Genomic DNA, 19,107 nt, shown 5'->3' on the forward strand with positions numbered 1-19,107 from the left:
CTCAAGCAGGCAAACAACAGCAGGTCCTATGCTCCTCAAAATGCTGTGGCATAGGAAGAGAGATTCATTGGCGCAGCAAAAGCTATGCTGCTAACTAACCACATCACTGCAAATGGCTTGGAAAGGGTGATAGGAGCTGATAGTGGGGATTCAAAAATGTTCTGGGGAGTTTAGTTCCCTTTATTTAGGGTTTTGCAGGGTTTTTTTTTTTAATAAATCACTTAAAAGTAAGATTTTCTTTTTTTTTGAAAGGCTAACAAGTCTTCAGAGATTTTTTTAAAAAGAAGCAAATAGTGGCCTGGCATGGCTTACAGAAGGCTGAGATTGTATTCAAAAGATCATGTCTTGTTATACATGTGAGATCATTTGGAAAAGTACTTTTTAGACCACAGAGAAGATGAAGAAGAATGCATAGAAATCCCAAGTTTCAAAAATGGCTAAATAAAGCCAATCAAATACTTAACATACATAAAGGTTGATTTGTTCCTCCCAGCTTCAGAACTGGGCAAGTTTGAGAATTGGGTCAACAGGAGACTAGAAACACAGCTCCAAAAGTGGAGACAAGCCTAGTAAAAACTAGAATGAACAACTAACAGGGCCGGCTCTGGCTCTTTTGCTGCCCCAAGCAAAAAACTCGAAAAAACAACCAGGATGCAGGGAGGCTGAAGTGGTGAATCAAAAAAAACAAAAAAAACAAAAAAAACCCAGGGTGCAAACTTCCAGTGCCACTTACTTGGCGGCCTGCGGCTGCCGCCTCCCCTTGCCACACTGGGGAGCCTCTGGGCGGGTGGCAGCTGCACGCTGGCCAGCGGGACTCCCTGCACTGCAGACATGCCCCGGGCAGCAGTGTGCGCACCCCGGCTAGCGGCGGGGGGGGGGGGGAGAGGGAGTTGGGGGGAGAGAGAAAAGTGGGGGAGCCAGGGCTTCATTTAGCTGGGGCACTCACCACTCAGCCCCTCCCGCCGCACCGCCTGCCAGGAGGGCTCCATGCCACTCCCGCCTGCAAGTGAATTGAAAGTTGTCTGTCGGTGGGGAGCGAAAGATGCAGGCTGCCGGGCTTGCTGCAGACCTGGGACCGGCTGGGGCAGACGGAGTGCGCAGCCCGCTTCCAGCAGGGCACTCCCCTCCTCCACCCCCTACAGTGGTGCATGGAAAGTCGTCAGCAAAACAAAAGAAAAACAAACAAACAAAAAAACACCAGGGTGCAGGGCGGCTGGAGCGGTGAACCAAGAAAAAAAAAAAGGTGGCCGTGCCACCCTAGGTTTGGGCGGAATGCCGCTCCTTAGAATCTGCTGCCCCAAGCACGAGCTTGCTCGGTGGTGCCTGGAGCCAGCCCTTATGACTAGCCTGAGTTCCAAGATTGCTCTATGGATATGATTGCCTGAGCTATAATGTACATACATTTATTAAGGGTACGCATAACAATCTTCCAAATGGGCTAAATGTTCATTCTTTGCTGTATATTTCTTTGTATTGTGCTACAATCTGCTTTCTGGTTTCCCCACAGAGAGAGAGAGAGAGAGAGAGAATGTGTGTGTGTGTGTGTGTGTGTGTGAGAGAGAGAGAGAGCGAGAGAGAGAGAGGCGCCTAGGACAGGAAGAGGATGCCTTGCGCTCCTCTTATTCCACTCTGCAGGCGCATTATATGGGCCACAGTCTGGACCACAATTTGGCTCTTATTCAGCTCAGCCTTAAACAGATGTCAGTTTTTGAAGACATAGGTAACTGCAAATACATTTTTGCATCCAGTTAGTTGTGACCACTATTCAGGTCACTTTGATCTTGACATCCTGGATTACATCTGCAAAGCTGAATCTGGAGCCCCCAGGCTTTAAAGGAAAGGAAGTTGCTGGCAGGGCACTCTCTGTCAGTGGCCCTTGACTGGAAGTCCTCCTGCTCTGCCAGGTACAAAAGAGACTGAATCTACTGACTCAAGGGCAGGCTGCAAAACCCATCTGTGTGCATGGGTGTAGAGCAGTTGTTCCCAAACTTGTTCTGCCACTTGTGCAGAGAAAGCCCAGGCCGGTTTGTTTACCTGCCGTGTCTGCAGGTTCAGCCGATCGTGGCTCCCAGGGGCCATGGTTCGCTTCTCCAGGCCAATGGGAGCTGCCGAAAGCAGTGCGGGCCAAGGTGAACATTAAAGGACTGAGGTTGTGGGAAGGGTGGAGTGGTGAACTGTTCAATTGTTCATTGTTTTATTTTTGTGTTATGCTTGACTTGTTATTTCCTAACTGCAGGATTTATACTTTGGAGGGCTGTTGAAGATGCCTATGGCACGGGATTGTGCTCTTTCTTGCTGTGGGAGGGGGCTGTTTAACTGAATAGATCTGAACAAGTCAGTAAATTGGGGGTGCAAATATCTAGGGGACCAAAACTGTACCTGCAAGAATAGAGGTGAGTGTTTTGAGAATCTGGTCTGGGAGGTAGTTTTCTTTCTCTGTTTGGAAACCAGTCAGTATTAAGGTGTGTGAAGTGTTTTGGGATCCTGCTGGCGGTAAGGCGCCCTGCATATTAGTACATGAGCATTGTCATTTTCTCTCAAATTGTTCCCTACTCCCCCAAAACATAGATTCCAAGGCCAGAAGAGACCATTATGATCAATGCAACTATGTGCAGTTGCAAAATCCTGTAGCTGGTGGAATATTTCTTTGTTGCCTTTCCTGCTATTTCAACGGGGTTATGCAGCCCCTGAAGCAAAGACTGCAGGGAATACTCTTTCACAGGCAGCATCTGGCTACTTGGCCCAGCTCTTTGAGCATTTGGCAGCTTTTAATCAACTCAGCGCCACTCACCTGTGTAGTGTCCTGGAGTTAATTATTCTAAACTTGCATTCAAGCCTATTAATCTCTTTTCCTATTACAGCTAATAACTTTTCTCTGTCTTTACAGAGAACCCTAAATACATTTTTTAAGATGCATGGAGGTGGCTTAGGTTTTTTATAGTAAAAGGGTTGTTTACCAGCAACAATGCCCAAATATCAATTTTCTGCCTAAATCATTGCATTGACCTTCAGGTCATCCATTTTCCTAAAATTCATCAGAAAATTCACGGTTGTGCACAAAGTATTTTATCTAATTAAATTTGCTTGGTCACAAAGAGCACTGACGATAGCTATTGATATATGCTTAAATAAAATGATGGCTGACAGTCACATTTAAAGAAGAAAGTTACATAGACAAAAATGAGACACATCATTTTCTTTGGAAATTTCCTAACGGATCATCCTGGAGTTTTGCTGGATCAAGAATTGGCTTTATTTGGTGTGTTGTGGTTATTAGAAATTGGAGATTGAAATGGATGCAGGAGCTAACTCTCACTCTGCAACATCCAAATGGGAACACCTTAGTAGGATATCTAAATCTCACATGTGGGTGCTCAGACTGGAATTTTTCCCATTTAATATCCCTAAGCACCAATATTAGCATCCACATGTGCACAAAGTGTACATACTCTGTGGAAATCTGAGTAGTTACCCCTGCCCCCGCCCTCATCATTCACCACGTGAAGAAGGAAGACAAAATGGCAAGATTCCCATGTAATTCACTGCCCCATACCGGGAGATGATCCTTATCAGAACACTAGATCTAAACCCTTTGAATGTCAGGGAAGTTCCAATTGAGTTGTAAGTTTGAATTCATGATTTAGGCATCTCTTTATCATAAATTAAAACCAGAACTTCTAATCCAAACACCTCTGAATTTGGAAGAAGTTCAGATTTGGCTCCTATCTTGGATCCACATTTTGTGATTCAGGTTCCTCGTTAATGCTATATCCTGATAAGCAGCAGGAGCAGGGGATTTTAACATCCTGAATGTTTTGAAGTATATCCTTCTTAAGCACAGTGTGCATGTATTAAGTGATAAGTCAGTTTTCTTTAACAAAAACGTGTCTAGCTTTTTAAAGTCCTTTTTGAGTTCTAAAGGCTGGAGAGGACATCACTGGCTGCTTTCTGAATTCAAGAAAAAAAAACAATTTTTAGAAGTGTATATGCTCATGCATCTGAGAGAAGGGGATTGGGCCCTCATAGAGAGACATGAATACAGAGTCTGCAGGAGAAGAATGGAAGGAAAATATTGTGGAACCAGTAAGAGGATCATGGGAATTAAGTGAAACCAAAGGCACAAAGACAGGGAAGAAGGAAGTTGGGACTAGTGCAATTTAACTAGCAGGGAGTTGTAGTTTTGCCAGAAGTTAGAAAGAAGTAGGATGGGAATAATATCCTAATCTTAACCAATAGAAGCTTTAAAAGGGTTTCTGGACAAAGAACTTGCTCAGGAGTTCATTCAGATTATTCTTTATTGCTACTGAACTGGTTCATCATTTCTGTGTGTATTATAGATGCATTCACCGTGGGTGGAATTCAAAACCTTGTACACTTAAACCTCAGCATTTTCAAGATTCAGCACAAGGATTTACTTCCATGAGGCATATTCAAACAGTGCAGAAATCTGAGCTGCTGCACATATGAGCTGAGTTTTGCAACTACAGAAATGTGGAGAACAGAAGAAGCTATGAATTTGGATGTGTAAATTAAATATTCCTAGCAAGAGTATGCATAACAACTCTTCTGATGATAAAATTCCAGCTACAACCCATTGCAATACAATCCAGTGTACTAGGACATTGAATAAAAACTTAGTTTTATGTTGTCATGGCATTGTGACATGCTGATATATCATAGTGATTTGAGGATTTATAAATGATCTCCCCAATAAAATTGGAACAATCTCAGACAGTCTGGGAACCCCGTTGCAAGGTCTCCAAGGTTCAGTTCTTTTGGAAATGCAATTGCCAGTTCTTTTTGGACAGGTTCATACAGAGAATCACACAATGACCATTCTGGAGCTCAGAATACAGTTTGAAAGACGGAAATCACAAATAGGAGCTATGCATTATATGAATAAGAAAATGAAGTCACATCACAAGTTTTTAGTCACGAAGCTTATCGAATAAAGGAACTTAGCAATGTTATTTCAGTTGACAGAGGATAGCTTGAAAGATTGCTTCATGCTATACATTGGACATTAAATTATAATCATGAATAAGACTGGTTGATTTTTATTTATAGACGTTTCTGGGGTAATCACAAATGTACTGGAGCACTTAATTTGTTAATAAATCATACCTTTCAACACCATTTAATTTCCATTTATGTTTCCTAGACATCAGCAGCCCGCCACCCCATGCTGCCTGAAAGACAAGATACATAATCTTACAAAGCAGATAGTTTTGTATTTTTCTGGTGCTTGCATTCATGTGTTCAAGCAAGATTACGTCTGATCCTTTGCTTGCTGAACCCATATATCTCTAAACACCTCAGATGGAGCTACAGTTTAGGGCCTGGATAATAAACTGTACTAATGGTTTTCATCTCTCTCTCCTGTGGTTTCTTTCAGGAGGCTGTGACTGGAGTTGTGTCAACTTGCATCACTGTCCAGCCCACCTAATTCCTCCTTCACCATAGCCATATATGACAGCAGTATGCTAGGCCAGCCCCAATCTGTGCTGGGGAGACAATAGGTGACTAGAGACACACAGAAGGATAAATTGGCCTTTTCCCTTTTTGTAACAATGGTGTTGATAGAGTGGGATGGCAGTGTGAAAGTAGAATGAATTATATTGTAAAAATAAGAATGGATTAAAGAAATGTTGTATGTACCTTTAAGCAGAAATAAGAAATGTTGAAATACAGGTGCCAGGAAAAGAAACATTAGGCATAAACAAGCGTGCTAATGGTGAAACATTAACAGAAGATTGGTAATAGTTAGTAAGGAAATAAGATATGCATGCCTAGCCCAGGTAAACTTATCAGATTCTGCTTCCTTTGTTATCTTGTTAAGTGCTCACCCTTTTATCTGTATAAATAAGATAGTTTGTGTCTTGCATGGTGCTCATATTATCTGGGTGTTGTTAGCAGAGCGCTGTGCTAATAAAACAGAGTGGTCTGACAAACTGTGAGTCCTGAGCCTAACTTTGACAGCAGCCAAGCTGGAGAGATGGGTTTTGCATCTGAGTTCAAACCACTAATGTTTCCTCAAACCTCCTTCTCACCCTCTTCTTTCCTGCAGAGCTCTGGGATTGGAGAGATCATCTGCCAGCATGTGCAGAAGAATGAGGCACAGTGAGGACCTCAATAAAGTAAGCTAATGTTAGTGAATCAGTTTGGCAAGATAGTCTAGCGCAGGGATGTGCATACTACAGCCCCCCCCGGCCGGATCCGGCCCCTCAGAGCTTTGGAGCCAGCCCACGGGATTGCCATGACCTGTGGCGCTGTGGGCCCCGCACTGCTCCTGGAAGCGGCTGGCACCATGTCCCTGCAGGCACCACCCCCCGCAGCTCCCATTGGCCTGGAAGGGGGAACTGCGGCCAATGGGAGTTTTGGGGGAGGTATCCACAGCCCAGGGCAGTGTGCAGAGCCCTCTGCCCCTCTTCCCCCAGGGGCCGCAGAGACATGGTGCCAGTGGGTTCTGGGAGTGGAGCAGCGCGGAGCCAGGGCAGGCAGGCAACCTGTCTCAGCTCCGCTGCGTGCTGCTGCCACCCCGGAGCCACTCAAGGTAAGTGGTGCCAAGCTGGAACCCGCACCCTGAACCCTTCCTGCACCCCACACCCCAAGTCCCCGCCTTGAGCCCCCTGCCGCACCCCTCCTGTACCCTAGCCCCCTGCCTTAAGGCCCCGCCACACTCCTCCTGCACCCCAACCCCCTGTCCTGAGCCCCCTGCCACACTCCTCCTTGAACCTCTGCCCTGAGCCCGCTCCCGCACTCCACACACCCCTCCTGCACCCCAACCGCCTTCCCTGAGCCCCCTGCCACACTCCTCCTGCACCCCAACCTCCTTCCCTGAACTCTCTCGTACACCTGTAGCCCTCCTTTGCCCCAACCCCTTGCCCTGAGCCCATTCCTACACACCTCACCCCTCCCACATACCGCACTCCCTCCCACACCCCAATCCCCTGCCCCAGCTACATTCATGGCCCTGCATGCAATTTCCCCACCCAGATGTGGCCCTCTGGCCAAAAAGTTTGCCTAGTCCTGGTCTAGCAGATGCCTTAGGGACCTCCGAGTTTTAGTAGTCTGGGGGAATTACAGCATTAACTGACTGCAAGTTTAGAAACAACTAACAGCCTTTTTCTCACTTGTTTATTTTTAGGGCTGGCTGGAAAACAGCAATTCTGTTTCATGAAAAATTTCAAGATTTTTATTCATTCCAAAGAAAAACAAAAATGAGATTTTCAGACATTTTTTGCAAAGAACCCACAGGAGTCCCCCTACCCCAGAATAGCTGAAATGGATGGAGTAGGGACTTGGATCCATGTCTCTCCCATCCTGGGTGAGTACACTAACCAGTGGGCTATCCTGAGGGGAGGTTTCTCAATCTCTTTCCATACCCCTCCCCCAAATTCCTCCGGACAATATTTTCATTCAAACCAGTACATTTCTGTGAAACATTTCAGCTACAATCCTATGACATTTTTGGACAGAAGAAAAATGTCAAAGATTTTTCAACCAGTTTGATTTATTTTACATCTGCCACAGAAGATGGCAGTATATGGGGTATGTTATTTTCTCACAATGATGACGTCTAGAGATACAGAGGCTGACGCCAAGATTTTAAAACTAGGATTCCTACAGTGAGTCATTGAAATGCATGTTTAGACAGCTAAAATGGCCTGATTTCCAAAGGCGCAAAGCATCAATAGCTCTCAGCAACCTCACCAGGCGTTCCAGGTGCCCAGCCTTTTTTTCAGATCAAAGGAGGGGAGAATTAGGCCCTAGCTCATTAGCTTTCATTAGAAGACCAAGCAAATTATCATCTGTGGAAAATGACACTGTACATGGATGGATGAATTCAAATTGGCACACTTTATAATCCAGTCCCTAGAGCAATACAGTACTTACATCCACGTGCATCCAGATTTTGTATTTCTTGCAGATGTCCGCAATAGCTAGGAGTGGATCAAATGCACCATACACTGTAGTTCCTGCAGTGGCACTAACTAGGAAAGGAACAAATCCCTACACAAAGAAGAGAAATATTCCTCAGTGATTATTGGTCAAACAGAGAACCCACCTGAATCTGCAGTAGCTCTATTTTCTTCCAAATAGTCAGCCCATAATGTAAGTAAAACTTTAATTGCAATAGCCACTGTGCTAATCCAGAATGAATACACAAGTGTCCCCAGGTGACAAACCTGCTTTATGTTGCCAGGCAAAGGAAGCTGCCATTTGGAAATCAAGAGCTTCTTCATGATACTTTTGCTTTTTTTTTTTTTTTTTGGGTTGCTTTTCTCATTTTAGATGTTCAGAATATTACAGTTTCTGCCTTTAGGTGGCAGCAAACTTCCAAGGCCAACTCGCTGTGCCATTTATGTAAATAAAGATACATTAGATGTAAAAGCTTCTGAATGAACATTTCCACACTTACCTGTTTGTTTGAAGTAAAACATGGATACACTGTTATAACATGTAGGACAAATCAAACTATCTTTATGCATTATTGAACAATACATCTTTTTGGCAAATTTGAAGTAGCCTATATTATGCTTTATATTAATGTTGCATTCAGCACATCCTAGATTCTGTGCATCATGTAGGAAAGCACATTCCCTATCCCAAGAGTCTATGTTGTAAGGTCCTGATCCTGCAAAGGTTTATGCTTACTTTCCACTTTTAGCACATGAGCAGTTCCCCCGAAACCATTGGAACTACTCAAAATGTGTAAAGTTAAGCAAGTGCCTAAGACTTTGCAAGATTGGGGTCTAAAATTTATATATGAAAATTATATAAAAAATACCGGTTTCTTAACATGTAATGAGCAACTGATATTTCTTAAAAGGCCTGAACTTCCCCCCTTCAAAATAGGATATATGCTTAGTAGGGTTTTGGTTGAATGTTTTGTTTTTTGGTTTAGTTTTGCCTTCCCCCTTGGTTTATCTTAGGCAAAGCGAGTTTTTACAAAGACCAGTTTTTCTTGTGTATTATGAACTCTGTGTTTTTTTAAATTATTACTGTACAGCAACTGTTGCTATAGCCACCATATTAAAAGAAGTTATATATTATTATATCATATTTAAGCTTTAAAAAGGGCCTTTTAAAAGGGCACAAATATAAACTGTACCTTGGAGAATATATTTAGTTCTTTGAATTAACTCTTCTTGCTTTTGTGACTTCGATACGATTTTCAGTTTATTAAAAAAAAAAATTCAATCCCCGAAGTCTTTTCATTTAGAGCTAACATTCAGCTAGTGATTGTATCACAGACTGAGGAGGTCTAAATCAGGAGAAGATTATACTATATAGCATAGAAGGAAGACAAATGCCTTGGAAAGGCCATGAAACATCTTTAAACACATCTTTTATTCAGCACTTCTAACCTTCCTCATTATACTGTTGTGTTTCAGATAAGTAAATCATGGTATCATTCCATGTTGTCCTGCAAGGGAACATAATACAGAATAGCTCAAATTGCCTCTTAAAAAACACCAATCAAATTGACCAAAATGCCACTTGTCTCCTATGCATGGAAGTGGAAAATCCTCCACCATTTCTGAAGGCTCCTGGTAATAGACTTACTTTTTGTTTGGCTTCCATAATTCTTCTTTCAAGGTCAGATGGGATCATTTTCCCTCTGCAGAAAGGATAATGTCATATTAAGCTTCCAGTTTTGAAATCAGCCCCTTTCTATTCACTTTTCCACTTAAATAATCTCAGATAGGGATGAAATCAACCCCTCTGCACTGTTTACACTCTCAAAGTAAGCACTTCAATGGTGCCTAGTCCTTGACCTGGCCTTCAGCACAACGCTGAATTTCACTGTTAGCTAGTCAGCTGGCACCAGTGTGGTAATAATAGTGGGGAAAAGTCACCTCCATGCTGGTGGTGGTTCAGGACCATGCTGAAGACCCACTTAGTGCTATATTAAAAGGCAAATCCTGCCCCATAGCTCTTCAGGTTCCAATGTCCCTCTGTAGCCCCACTGAGAAGATCCTGGACGTCCTGCAGGGGATTCCCAATTCTATGGGTGCTATTGGTTGCTGTGTGGCAACCCAACCAGGCCCTCTGTTCAAGCAATGGAGTCTGTGACTCCATCTCACAAGGGCTTTGAGGATCATTTCCAGGTAGGGTGACCAGATAGCAAATGTGAAAAATCGGGATGGGAGTAGGGGGTAATAGGAGCCTATATAAGAAAAAGACCCAAAAATCAGGACTGCCCCTATAAAATCAGGACATCTGGTCACCCTATTTCCAGGGGGCTCTGCACTTGCATAGAGAATCCTGGAATCAACTGCATGACCCCAAACCATGAGATCAGCTGACTGCTCCAAAATTAAACTGTTGGGAAGGGAAAAGAAAGTCTTCTGCCTGCTAAGAGCAGCTGAGTCCCTTCCCATTACTTCTCCACACCCACAGGAGAACATAGCCTTTTATTTGCAATGGAGAACAAAACAAAGCAGGCCAAATTCATCCTCGGTGTAACTCTAGTGGAGTGACACTACGGATGAATTTGTCTCCGAGTGACTGCTCCATAGCTTGATCTGGTTACCTTCCTACCAGCTTTGAGAAGGCCATGAAAAGAAGCAGCTGGTCTGGGCTAAAAGAAAATATGTCTTCAAATCCTTCAAATTTAGTGTACATGGTATTTGCAGTAGATTTAGTAGAAGCCATTCACCTGAGATTCAGGCTCAATGGCATAAGCCCCTCTGGCCAATCTGGAAAGTCTTGTAAATTCATTAGGCTCATGATGAAAACACTATTCATGTTTACATATTAAAATCTGGGGGCTTGGTTGTTTTAGCTGAGATTTGGACTATCCATGGAGAGAAAGAATCCATAAAATCATCAGCATTATGCTAGTCCTTTTAAAAAATTTGGTAAGTTCTTCATTAACTTTGATTAATCACTGGGAACTTACAAAAACAGGCCCACTTCAAGAACCTTTTCAGTCTTTAACAGAGGTGGTAAAAAAATTTCATTGAAAGAAATGGTTTGTCAAAAATAAATATTTTCATGGAAAAATGTAATGAAATTGCTCTATTTTTTTGTCTAAAAATAAAAATTAACTTTTGGTTTCTAACCAAAAACCAGAATGCTTTACCAAAAATAATTTTAGAAAACCAAAAATTTGCTGGGGTTTGGTTTCATTTACACCAGAAAAATTCAGGGGAATAAAAAAATGAAAATGTCTTAATTTTCAGCAAAAAAAATTAAGTTTGGTATTTTTGATCACTTCTAGTGCTTAATTATGCAGAACAAAGTCAAGAGTTTGACCCAGAAAGAGGTTTTTGGTAAAGATGGGCTTTGCTTTGGCAAAAGATCATGATATTTTGCTTTGCAAATAAAAAAAGCTGAACTCAACCCTGGTTTTGTTTTGCAATACCAAGCCAGTACAGAATATTCTACCCCAGAGGTTCTCAAACTTCACTGCACCACGACCCCCCTTCTGACAACAAAAATTATGACATGACCCCAGGAGGTGGGACCGAAGCCTGAGCCTGCCTGATTCCTGCCATCCTGGGGGGGAAACGGGGTGCAAAGCCAAAGCCCCACTGCCTCAAGGGAGGAGGACAAAGCTGAAGCCTGTAATCCCACTGCCCAAGGATGAAGCCCTCGGGCTTTGGCTTCGGCCCCTGACCCCAGTAAGTCTAAGCTATCCCTGGTGATCTCATTAAAATGGGATCACAAGCCACTTTGGGGTCCTGACCCACAGTTTGAGGGCCGCTGTTCTACCCATGCCAAAATTCCCCTGCTTATTTGTTATGGTGTCAGACAAAAATAATATTTTCCTCTTCCTCTTAAAATTGCTATTAGGACTATAAGGGGAATAAAATAAGAAGAAGCTAAAACCCAGACTTGGAATTCCTGCTCTAAATACAGTATAATAGCATGCTGTTTACCAGCCTTCAGCACTGCCAAAATACACTGCCAAAATGTGTTGAGGTGCACAGTTAAGGAGACCTCAGTACTGTCAAAATGCATATAAGCTAGTGATTAGCTAGCCCCCAGGAGACCCAAACACACACATGACTGTACAATAAAATCATCTGCAAGCATTGTCAAAATTCACATAGGAACAGGCAGTAAATCAGCCCCCAATATAGCCAAAATATAGAGTGGAGCATGCAAAAAAGTCCCCAGCAAGGCAAAATACAGCAGGCGCCCAGCAAGACAACCTATGGCATTGCCAACCTACATATAAGAACATGGAGGAAACCAGATGCTATCACTACCAATCATAAATGGGCAGTAGGAGCATGTGGAAGACCAGGGCCCAGCATTAGCAAAAATGCATTTTTGCTTTGTTTGGGTGGGCTGATTGCCTGCATGATCTTGTAGATTAAAAAACAGTGTAAACCAGCTCCAATACAACAAGAATACAGGCAAATTCTACTGGGTGTTGCTCAGGATGGGGTCTGGTGGGCTCAGGCTAGATAAGCATCCAAAAAGCTCAGATGGACCCACAGCCCATACAATCCATACCCTTCCTTCATAAGAGCCACAGGACCATCCCATAATTCCTGCCTTTTGGGAGAAGGCCTAGTGGCCTGCTATGTTCCTTTGGCATCTTCTGGGAATGGATGAGAAACATGCAGTAACTCTGCCATTTTCTTTAGGAAGAACAGTTTAAAGCATTGTTCTCACTGAATTACAATTACATTAAATTACATTGAATCTGCACAGAATTCATACAAGAAGGACCAGATTCTGAACCCAGTTACATGAATCTGCTCCATAGTGTCTAGAAAAAGCAAACGTGTCATTATGAAGTGCTGGTGCATCAGGTGTTTTTTGCTCATTGTTCACACAGTCTTTAATTCTTCTTCAAAGAGTTCTCAATTTTAAGATTAGGGAGATAAGATTATGAATCAATAGCCAGTGATTACTATTCTAAATTGCTTAAATGGTTTTCTTTTGATGAGAGGAGCAGAACATTTTTATTTACTCTGGCCTTCCATTTAATCTGGATCTGTAAACTAATCAGCAGATTATAACAATGATATTCAATATCTCCTAATGAAAGGCAATTTTTATTGAAAGACTCTCCGTAGAACTGGTGAGAAATTTTCCATTGAAGTTTTTTCTTTCCAACTAGAAAATGCAAGTTCCACAAGAACAGACATTTCCATGATAAAATTTTGATTTTTGTCAGAATTTCAGTTGTCTATCAGGAATTTGGTTTGTTGAACTGAATCAAAATGTTGTGTTTGGGCCCACTTGATATTAATCTGTGTCCACCTGAGGTGGTGTATTGTCTCATAGGAGCTGCAGTTTGAGAGCCTCATGTCCTCATTCTCCTCCTTGGGCTTGGTGCCCTGGCAGGACAACAGCTCCCATCATACACCACAGTTGTGTCCTATGGCTTTTCTGCCATGGTGCTTTATGAGAAATGTGGTCCAGCCAGGGAACTTACCTCATAAATGAAAATGGGGGCATGAGAGCCACCGAATTACAACTCCTATGAGTTACTGATGGATATAGTTCCATGCTGAACTGAGTTGAAATAAGACATTTCAGCTCAGTTGGACAAACCAAAATGAAATATTTCTATTTGAGGATATAGAAATATTTAATTTTCAACAAACCAAGGTATTTCACTATTTTTGAATCAGAATTTTAAGGGTCTTTCCAGTCCATGAAAAACAAATGTTAAAATATTTCCCATGGAATGAAAATTCTAGTTTTCAACCAGTTCTAGCTATCAGTTGTTGTAGAAGCTGTGATCAAAGGGCCAGTAGAAGTATAAGGGGCCTACTATAATCAAACATTGGCCCCACCCCCTGACCTGCCAGGCGCTGCCCACTTGTCACCCTAAAACCCACCCCCCTGGGGTATTACTTCCGAGAGCAAGATGGACACATGACTGGCTCTAGTCATGATTGATGATTGATTTGATTGATGGTAGGCCCCTTATACTACTGCCAGTTCCTCAGTTGGTATAATTGGTTTAAATCTACTGAAGTTAGAGCTATGCTGATTTACACAAGCAGATGATCTGGCCCTACATGCTTTCTCTGTGTTCAGCCATTGCTTGTCCCCTCTCTTAGTGTGGCATTGTAAGGAGGTGTATATGGAATCTGTACTTACCTTTCGTCACATCTAATCAGAATCACACTATCTGTGCCAATCCCCAAGGCTGCAGCTCCCTTCTTCACAGAAAAGTGACTCTGAAAAAGCATATTTGTTGTTTTGTATTATTTCTATTTTTTTTATCCAATTCAATGCAAAAAACCCCCCTGCACTCTTGAAGTCCTTGAAAAACTAACCCCATAGGAACAATCATTTTATTCATGTAGTTTTTTAGAAATGCATCTCTGTAACTTGAAATTTCACATCAGTACTCCCTCACTATTTGGAGCAAAATTAATACTTCTAAACTGATTTTACTCAAAATATTATGAACAATATTGTAGCTAATTTCAGAGACAAATTCTGCCCTGGGTGCAAGCTCACAACTTGCACTGAAATCAATGAGAGTTGCCTCTGTGCATTCCTCACTGAATTTGACTTACTGTATTTAGTCCCTTGGCTAAATGGAAGGTCAGTTCATTTAATATGTGGCATCCCAAATAAAGTGCTTCTGTTACGTGACCACTGACCAGATAATATCATAAGCCCAAAGAAAGACCTGTAACTGAGGATAAGCAAAGATATGGGGCTTCATTCTGATTTCATGCCAGTGTAAATTAATTGTAACTGCACTGGAGTAAACTGAGTTATAGTAGTATAAGATCAAAATCAGAAATGTTATTCTCACTGCATAGGATAAAAGTGGAAGTTATAAATTAGGAAAGATAGTTCAATCTAATTTTCCTCAGGAGTCAGGACTTGACTCCTGAATAAATGTTTGTTTGTAATTTGGGATTACAATTTAAGGAATTCAATCACATTTACTATAATCATAGTGTGATATTATATCAAACTGTACATCCGAGAAACTGGTTTTGATTAACCTAAAACTGATTAATGAGTCTGTCTGAAGCCTTACAGTTTTAACTACAGATCACTAAACTTTTCAAAAAGGAGTAAATACAACTTTCCTAGTGGAAATCCTCCATTGAATTCATGATTAGAAGCATTAGTTATGAATCTGTTTGCCACTTGATGTACATTAACACTTGAATATTGATAGAAGTGATGTGCATATATATAACATCATGTACTCATAAGTCCCTAACCCTGCCTGATCAAGCAGAGGGAACATATTTGTATAGTGTACAGCAGCATTAGTGTAGGGCAAAGCATAGAAACAAGGTAAATAAGATACACTAGACTTTATCATGAAGTCATAGATGCTAGAGAAGGAAAAGACACTAGGGCATGTAGTCCATTCCTCCTGCCCTTACAGGATTGCGTGAGTCCAGGGACAGACTACAGAAGAGAATTAATCACTAGTATTGCACAAAGCAATTGTTTGACCTCAGTTGTAATGTATACAGTAGAGTGCCATACAAGAGGATTTGAATACATTGGGAAAACAGGTAGGTGATGAGAAAATTGTTTACTATGATGCCCCATTCAAAGCACTTAAGCACACATACCTGCTTAAGTGTTTTGACAAACTAAGGTCTAAATTGACTTAATTTAGAGGAGACAGAGGCAGAAAGGAACCCAGAGGTAATAGTGAGCAATGCCATGAAAGCAAGACTGCAGTGCCTGGCTGCAGCAATAAGTGGGGTGTTAGAACATAAGTGAGGGAAGAAATAACTCTGCCACTATGTAAAATTATCTAATGTCATTTCTCTAATTACAGCAGGAGCAGAAGTGACTATACATAAGGTTGCACAATGGTTTCCATTTTAAAGTCTTGTTTTTCAGTCAGAACTTTACCATTTCAGTTGAAGTTTTTTGTGCTTAGTTTCTGACCAAAGGTAATTTTTTGTAAAAAAAGATTTTGAGCAACAAGAAGGTTTGAGCACAAGTGTTGTACCTTTTCTGAGAGCAAGTTTAAAAAAAAATCTTGAGACTTTTAACATCTTCAGTAACAAACAGCTGGGAATAGAGACTTGAAATCTGCTCTCTTTTAGGAGAAATGCCTTTTCTGGAGAAAAGAAGTTTTGATTTGTCCAAGTTATGAATCTTTGAAGATTACATGTTGGATATGTACAATATATGTGGCAGGGCTTTTATTTTGCTAAGCTTGTGAGGTGGAAATTGGAGATTCACCCTCTGCATGTATGTGGGACTAACAGGTGGGTTAAAAAAAAAAAAAGAAAACGTGCTCAGGGCATAATATTTTCCATTTTGAAAAATAAATTGCTTTCTTAATCTTAGGGCTGACCTGTGCATCCTAAGCATTCTATTAACATAGCTATTTATGGAATAATGTATGTATATGTTACATTAGGTGATCTAGTAAACTAATGAAAAAGTGCTGATTTTATGAAATAATTGATTTTTTGAAACCCTTAATTTTTTTCTCAAAGTTACATGAATAATGATATCAGTAGTGTCTTATCAGAGTCATACAACTGGCAGGATTACAACATGGATTTTCTCTTATAGGATAAATAATTTGTTTTACTTCACTTATAAGACTCATGGAATCAACCGTCTTTTATTAATTAGCTTGTTCTCTCTCTTTTGTCAAATGTAAGGAATTGACTCATTGGATTATACAATTGGGTAGAAAGAGGGCTTGCCTTTTCTGAAGACAATTCTAAGCAGAACAGAGATGTGTTTATTGCAAATATTTGTGAAGGATTTAATGAAAAAGATGCTGATAATACTATGAATTGCACTCAAAATGCAATTCTGCAGACCATCATAGTTAGGCATAACAAAATCACTTTTGAACCAACAAGTACTGAAGTTATAGATGGCGTATGAAAGCAGTTCTCTAGGATGCCTTGTGGCCTGGTGCCTCAACACATCTGCGCCACTCTTTGGTCAGACTCAGCATTGCACAGATTCTGCTCAGATGGGCAGGGCAGTCAGCCTGCCCTTCTTGCCTCAATCTCTATAGTCATATTCTAGGGGCAGGGATGTTAATTTCTGTCCCACTGGAATGTACAGACTCTCCCTATGTTTGGCAGTGATTAGCTGGTCCTCTAGGAACCTGGAGCCCCCTTTGGCTCTTACATCTCTGTTAAGAGGTAGGTAGGGGAACCCAGGCCCATCCAGTCCACTTGGTTCCAGCTCAGGGCCCTTAACCCAGGCAGGCAGGATCAGTTCTTATCCTGCTGTACCCTGAGTTCCTTCCTACCTTCTTCGGTTCTGTAGGCTTCTGCAGCCTGTGGCTCAGGTCATCCCTTCTTTGGGTTGTTGTCACTCTGGGGCAGCGTCTCACCAGCTTGCTGGCAGAATCTCCTTTCCCTGGACTGCTGGCTCCTCTGGCAGCTGCCTGGCTCCTCTGGCAGCTGCCCCACTCCTCTGCTTCTCAGCTCTTTTATTCTCCGAGCTGCAGTGAGGCTGCCAAAAAGAACTAGCTGGCAATTCCTGCATTAATTCCTGGGTTGCCAGTACACCTAGGGTCTATATAGCTCATGGCAGGCCTATATTCCTAATGATGTAATAATATATCTTGGTTATCTTGGATGAAACTTCCCCTGTGGTATGTGACTGCAATATACCACCACTGCACTCTGGTCAGCTATGCCAAAATCACGTATTAAGTTTTTCAGCCCTGTAATCTATGCTCTAGGTCCCCAGTTCAGCAAACCATCCCTATTCAGCAGACCACTTAATTATGTTCTTAAGGTTAAGCATCTGTATAACTCCTATTGACTTTAATGGGACTGAAGTACATGCTTGAAGTTTAGCACATGCTTAAGTGGTCTGATGAATAGGGATGGATTTAAGCATGTGCTTACAAGTTGGCTGAATTGGGGCCCAGGAACCAAGTGTGTAAATGCTGACTTCAGTGGGAGCTGAAGGTGCTCAATACCTCCCAAAGGCACTCAGCACCTTCCAGGACCAGGCCTTAAGTGTTCTAAGAATAGATGTTTGCATGTAATGCAACTCTATACACTGCCATGGTCTGGCTTGTCAAAACCACAGCTGAACTGAGTTACGCAAGTTGTGCGTGTTCTTTCCCACAGTTCTGTCATCTCTTTAATGAGAGGGTAAATGGTGTTCAATCCAGTAAACATACCACAGTTCTGCTCAGCATTGGACCCCTCTCTGTCACAATTCTGTACTCTTTTTCATGCAATCCTCAATGTGCATGTTAAGAAACACACCCAAATGTTCTTCGCTAGGTCAGTAAAGGGTGAGCTTTATTCGTGCAGATTCATGGATCCACTTTTGATTTAGGGCTGGACTGTAGGTGCTTCAGGCACAGCTTCACAAGAGTGGATCAACAAGCTGCTTTCCATCCCTTGTGCAATTGCACAAGTGCACCCATTGCAGGTTCGCAGCAGCCCCTTGGAAGCAGGGAGGAGGTCATGCCCTGGCTGACCAGAGGAAGCAGTTTCCTCCTTCTGCCCATGTGGCAGGAGCAGCACCGGGAAGGGTTGTTTTCACTGAAGCAGTCTCCCCAGCACCTCTCTTGAGGCAATGCGGTCATGTGCACTCCCGCCATAGAGCCCTGTGATAATGCAGCTGGGAATCCACTAAGAGGCTATTGACACAATGAACCTTAGCACAAAATCCTGAGCACAGGAAGATTCTGTTGATCTTTACACAGATTAGAGGGGAACTGTAAGGGTGTCAAAATACTGGTAGTTCATTAACAGTTCCTAAAGCCAGCAATTACATTACCAATTTAAGAAAATCATTGATTTCATCCATCCAGTTATATACCTACATATATGTTACATGTGTATTATATGAAAAGACACCTATATGTTATGTAGTATAATATATCGGTTATATAGGAAAGGGCTAAAGAACTGAAGAAGTGGCATTACATGTAATTCATTGGCTTTAAAGTCAATGGCATTACAGAAAGGATGATTTTGGCTCATTGTTCTACACTGGGTAAAATGGAATTGCTCCCGTAACTCTTCTATCTAGTAGAAAATAAAATTTTTCGGAATGCCATAAAAGAGGGGACATTGACTTGTGTGGATTACCACTAGGAAGAAAATTAAGCCCATATGCTCAAAATCAACCGCTGGTATATAGCCAAGCCTAGCTGTCCCTTTTTCAAAGCATTGGTAGGCCTACAGCCCT

General features: G+C 42.0%; 1 protein-coding gene across 3 annotated transcripts in view; it reads right to left on the reverse strand.

Annotated features, from left to right (window-relative positions):
- GAD2 (glutamate decarboxylase 2) overlaps positions 1-19,107 on the reverse strand; it is a 63,624-nt gene that overhangs the window by 17,726 nt on the left and 26,791 nt on the right. For all 3 annotated transcript variants that reach the window (XM_050939094.1, XM_050939095.1, XM_050939096.1), the window contains 4 exons: positions 14,080-14,159; positions 9,571-9,625; positions 7,897-8,013; positions 5,125-5,189 (listed from right to left, as the gene is read on the reverse strand). In XM_050939094.1, the coding sequence (XP_050795051.1) occupies positions 5,125-5,189; positions 7,897-8,013; positions 9,571-9,625; positions 14,080-14,159 (317 nt within the window). The remainder of the gene's footprint in view (positions 1-5,124; positions 5,190-7,896; positions 8,014-9,570; positions 9,626-14,079; positions 14,160-19,107) is intronic.

The sequence above is a fragment of the Gopherus flavomarginatus genome, chromosome 2 (genome assembly GCF_025201925.1).
Source record: "Gopherus flavomarginatus isolate rGopFla2 chromosome 2, rGopFla2.mat.asm, whole genome shotgun sequence".
In the NCBI taxonomy this organism is placed as follows: domain Eukaryota; kingdom Metazoa; phylum Chordata; order Testudines; family Testudinidae; genus Gopherus; species Gopherus flavomarginatus.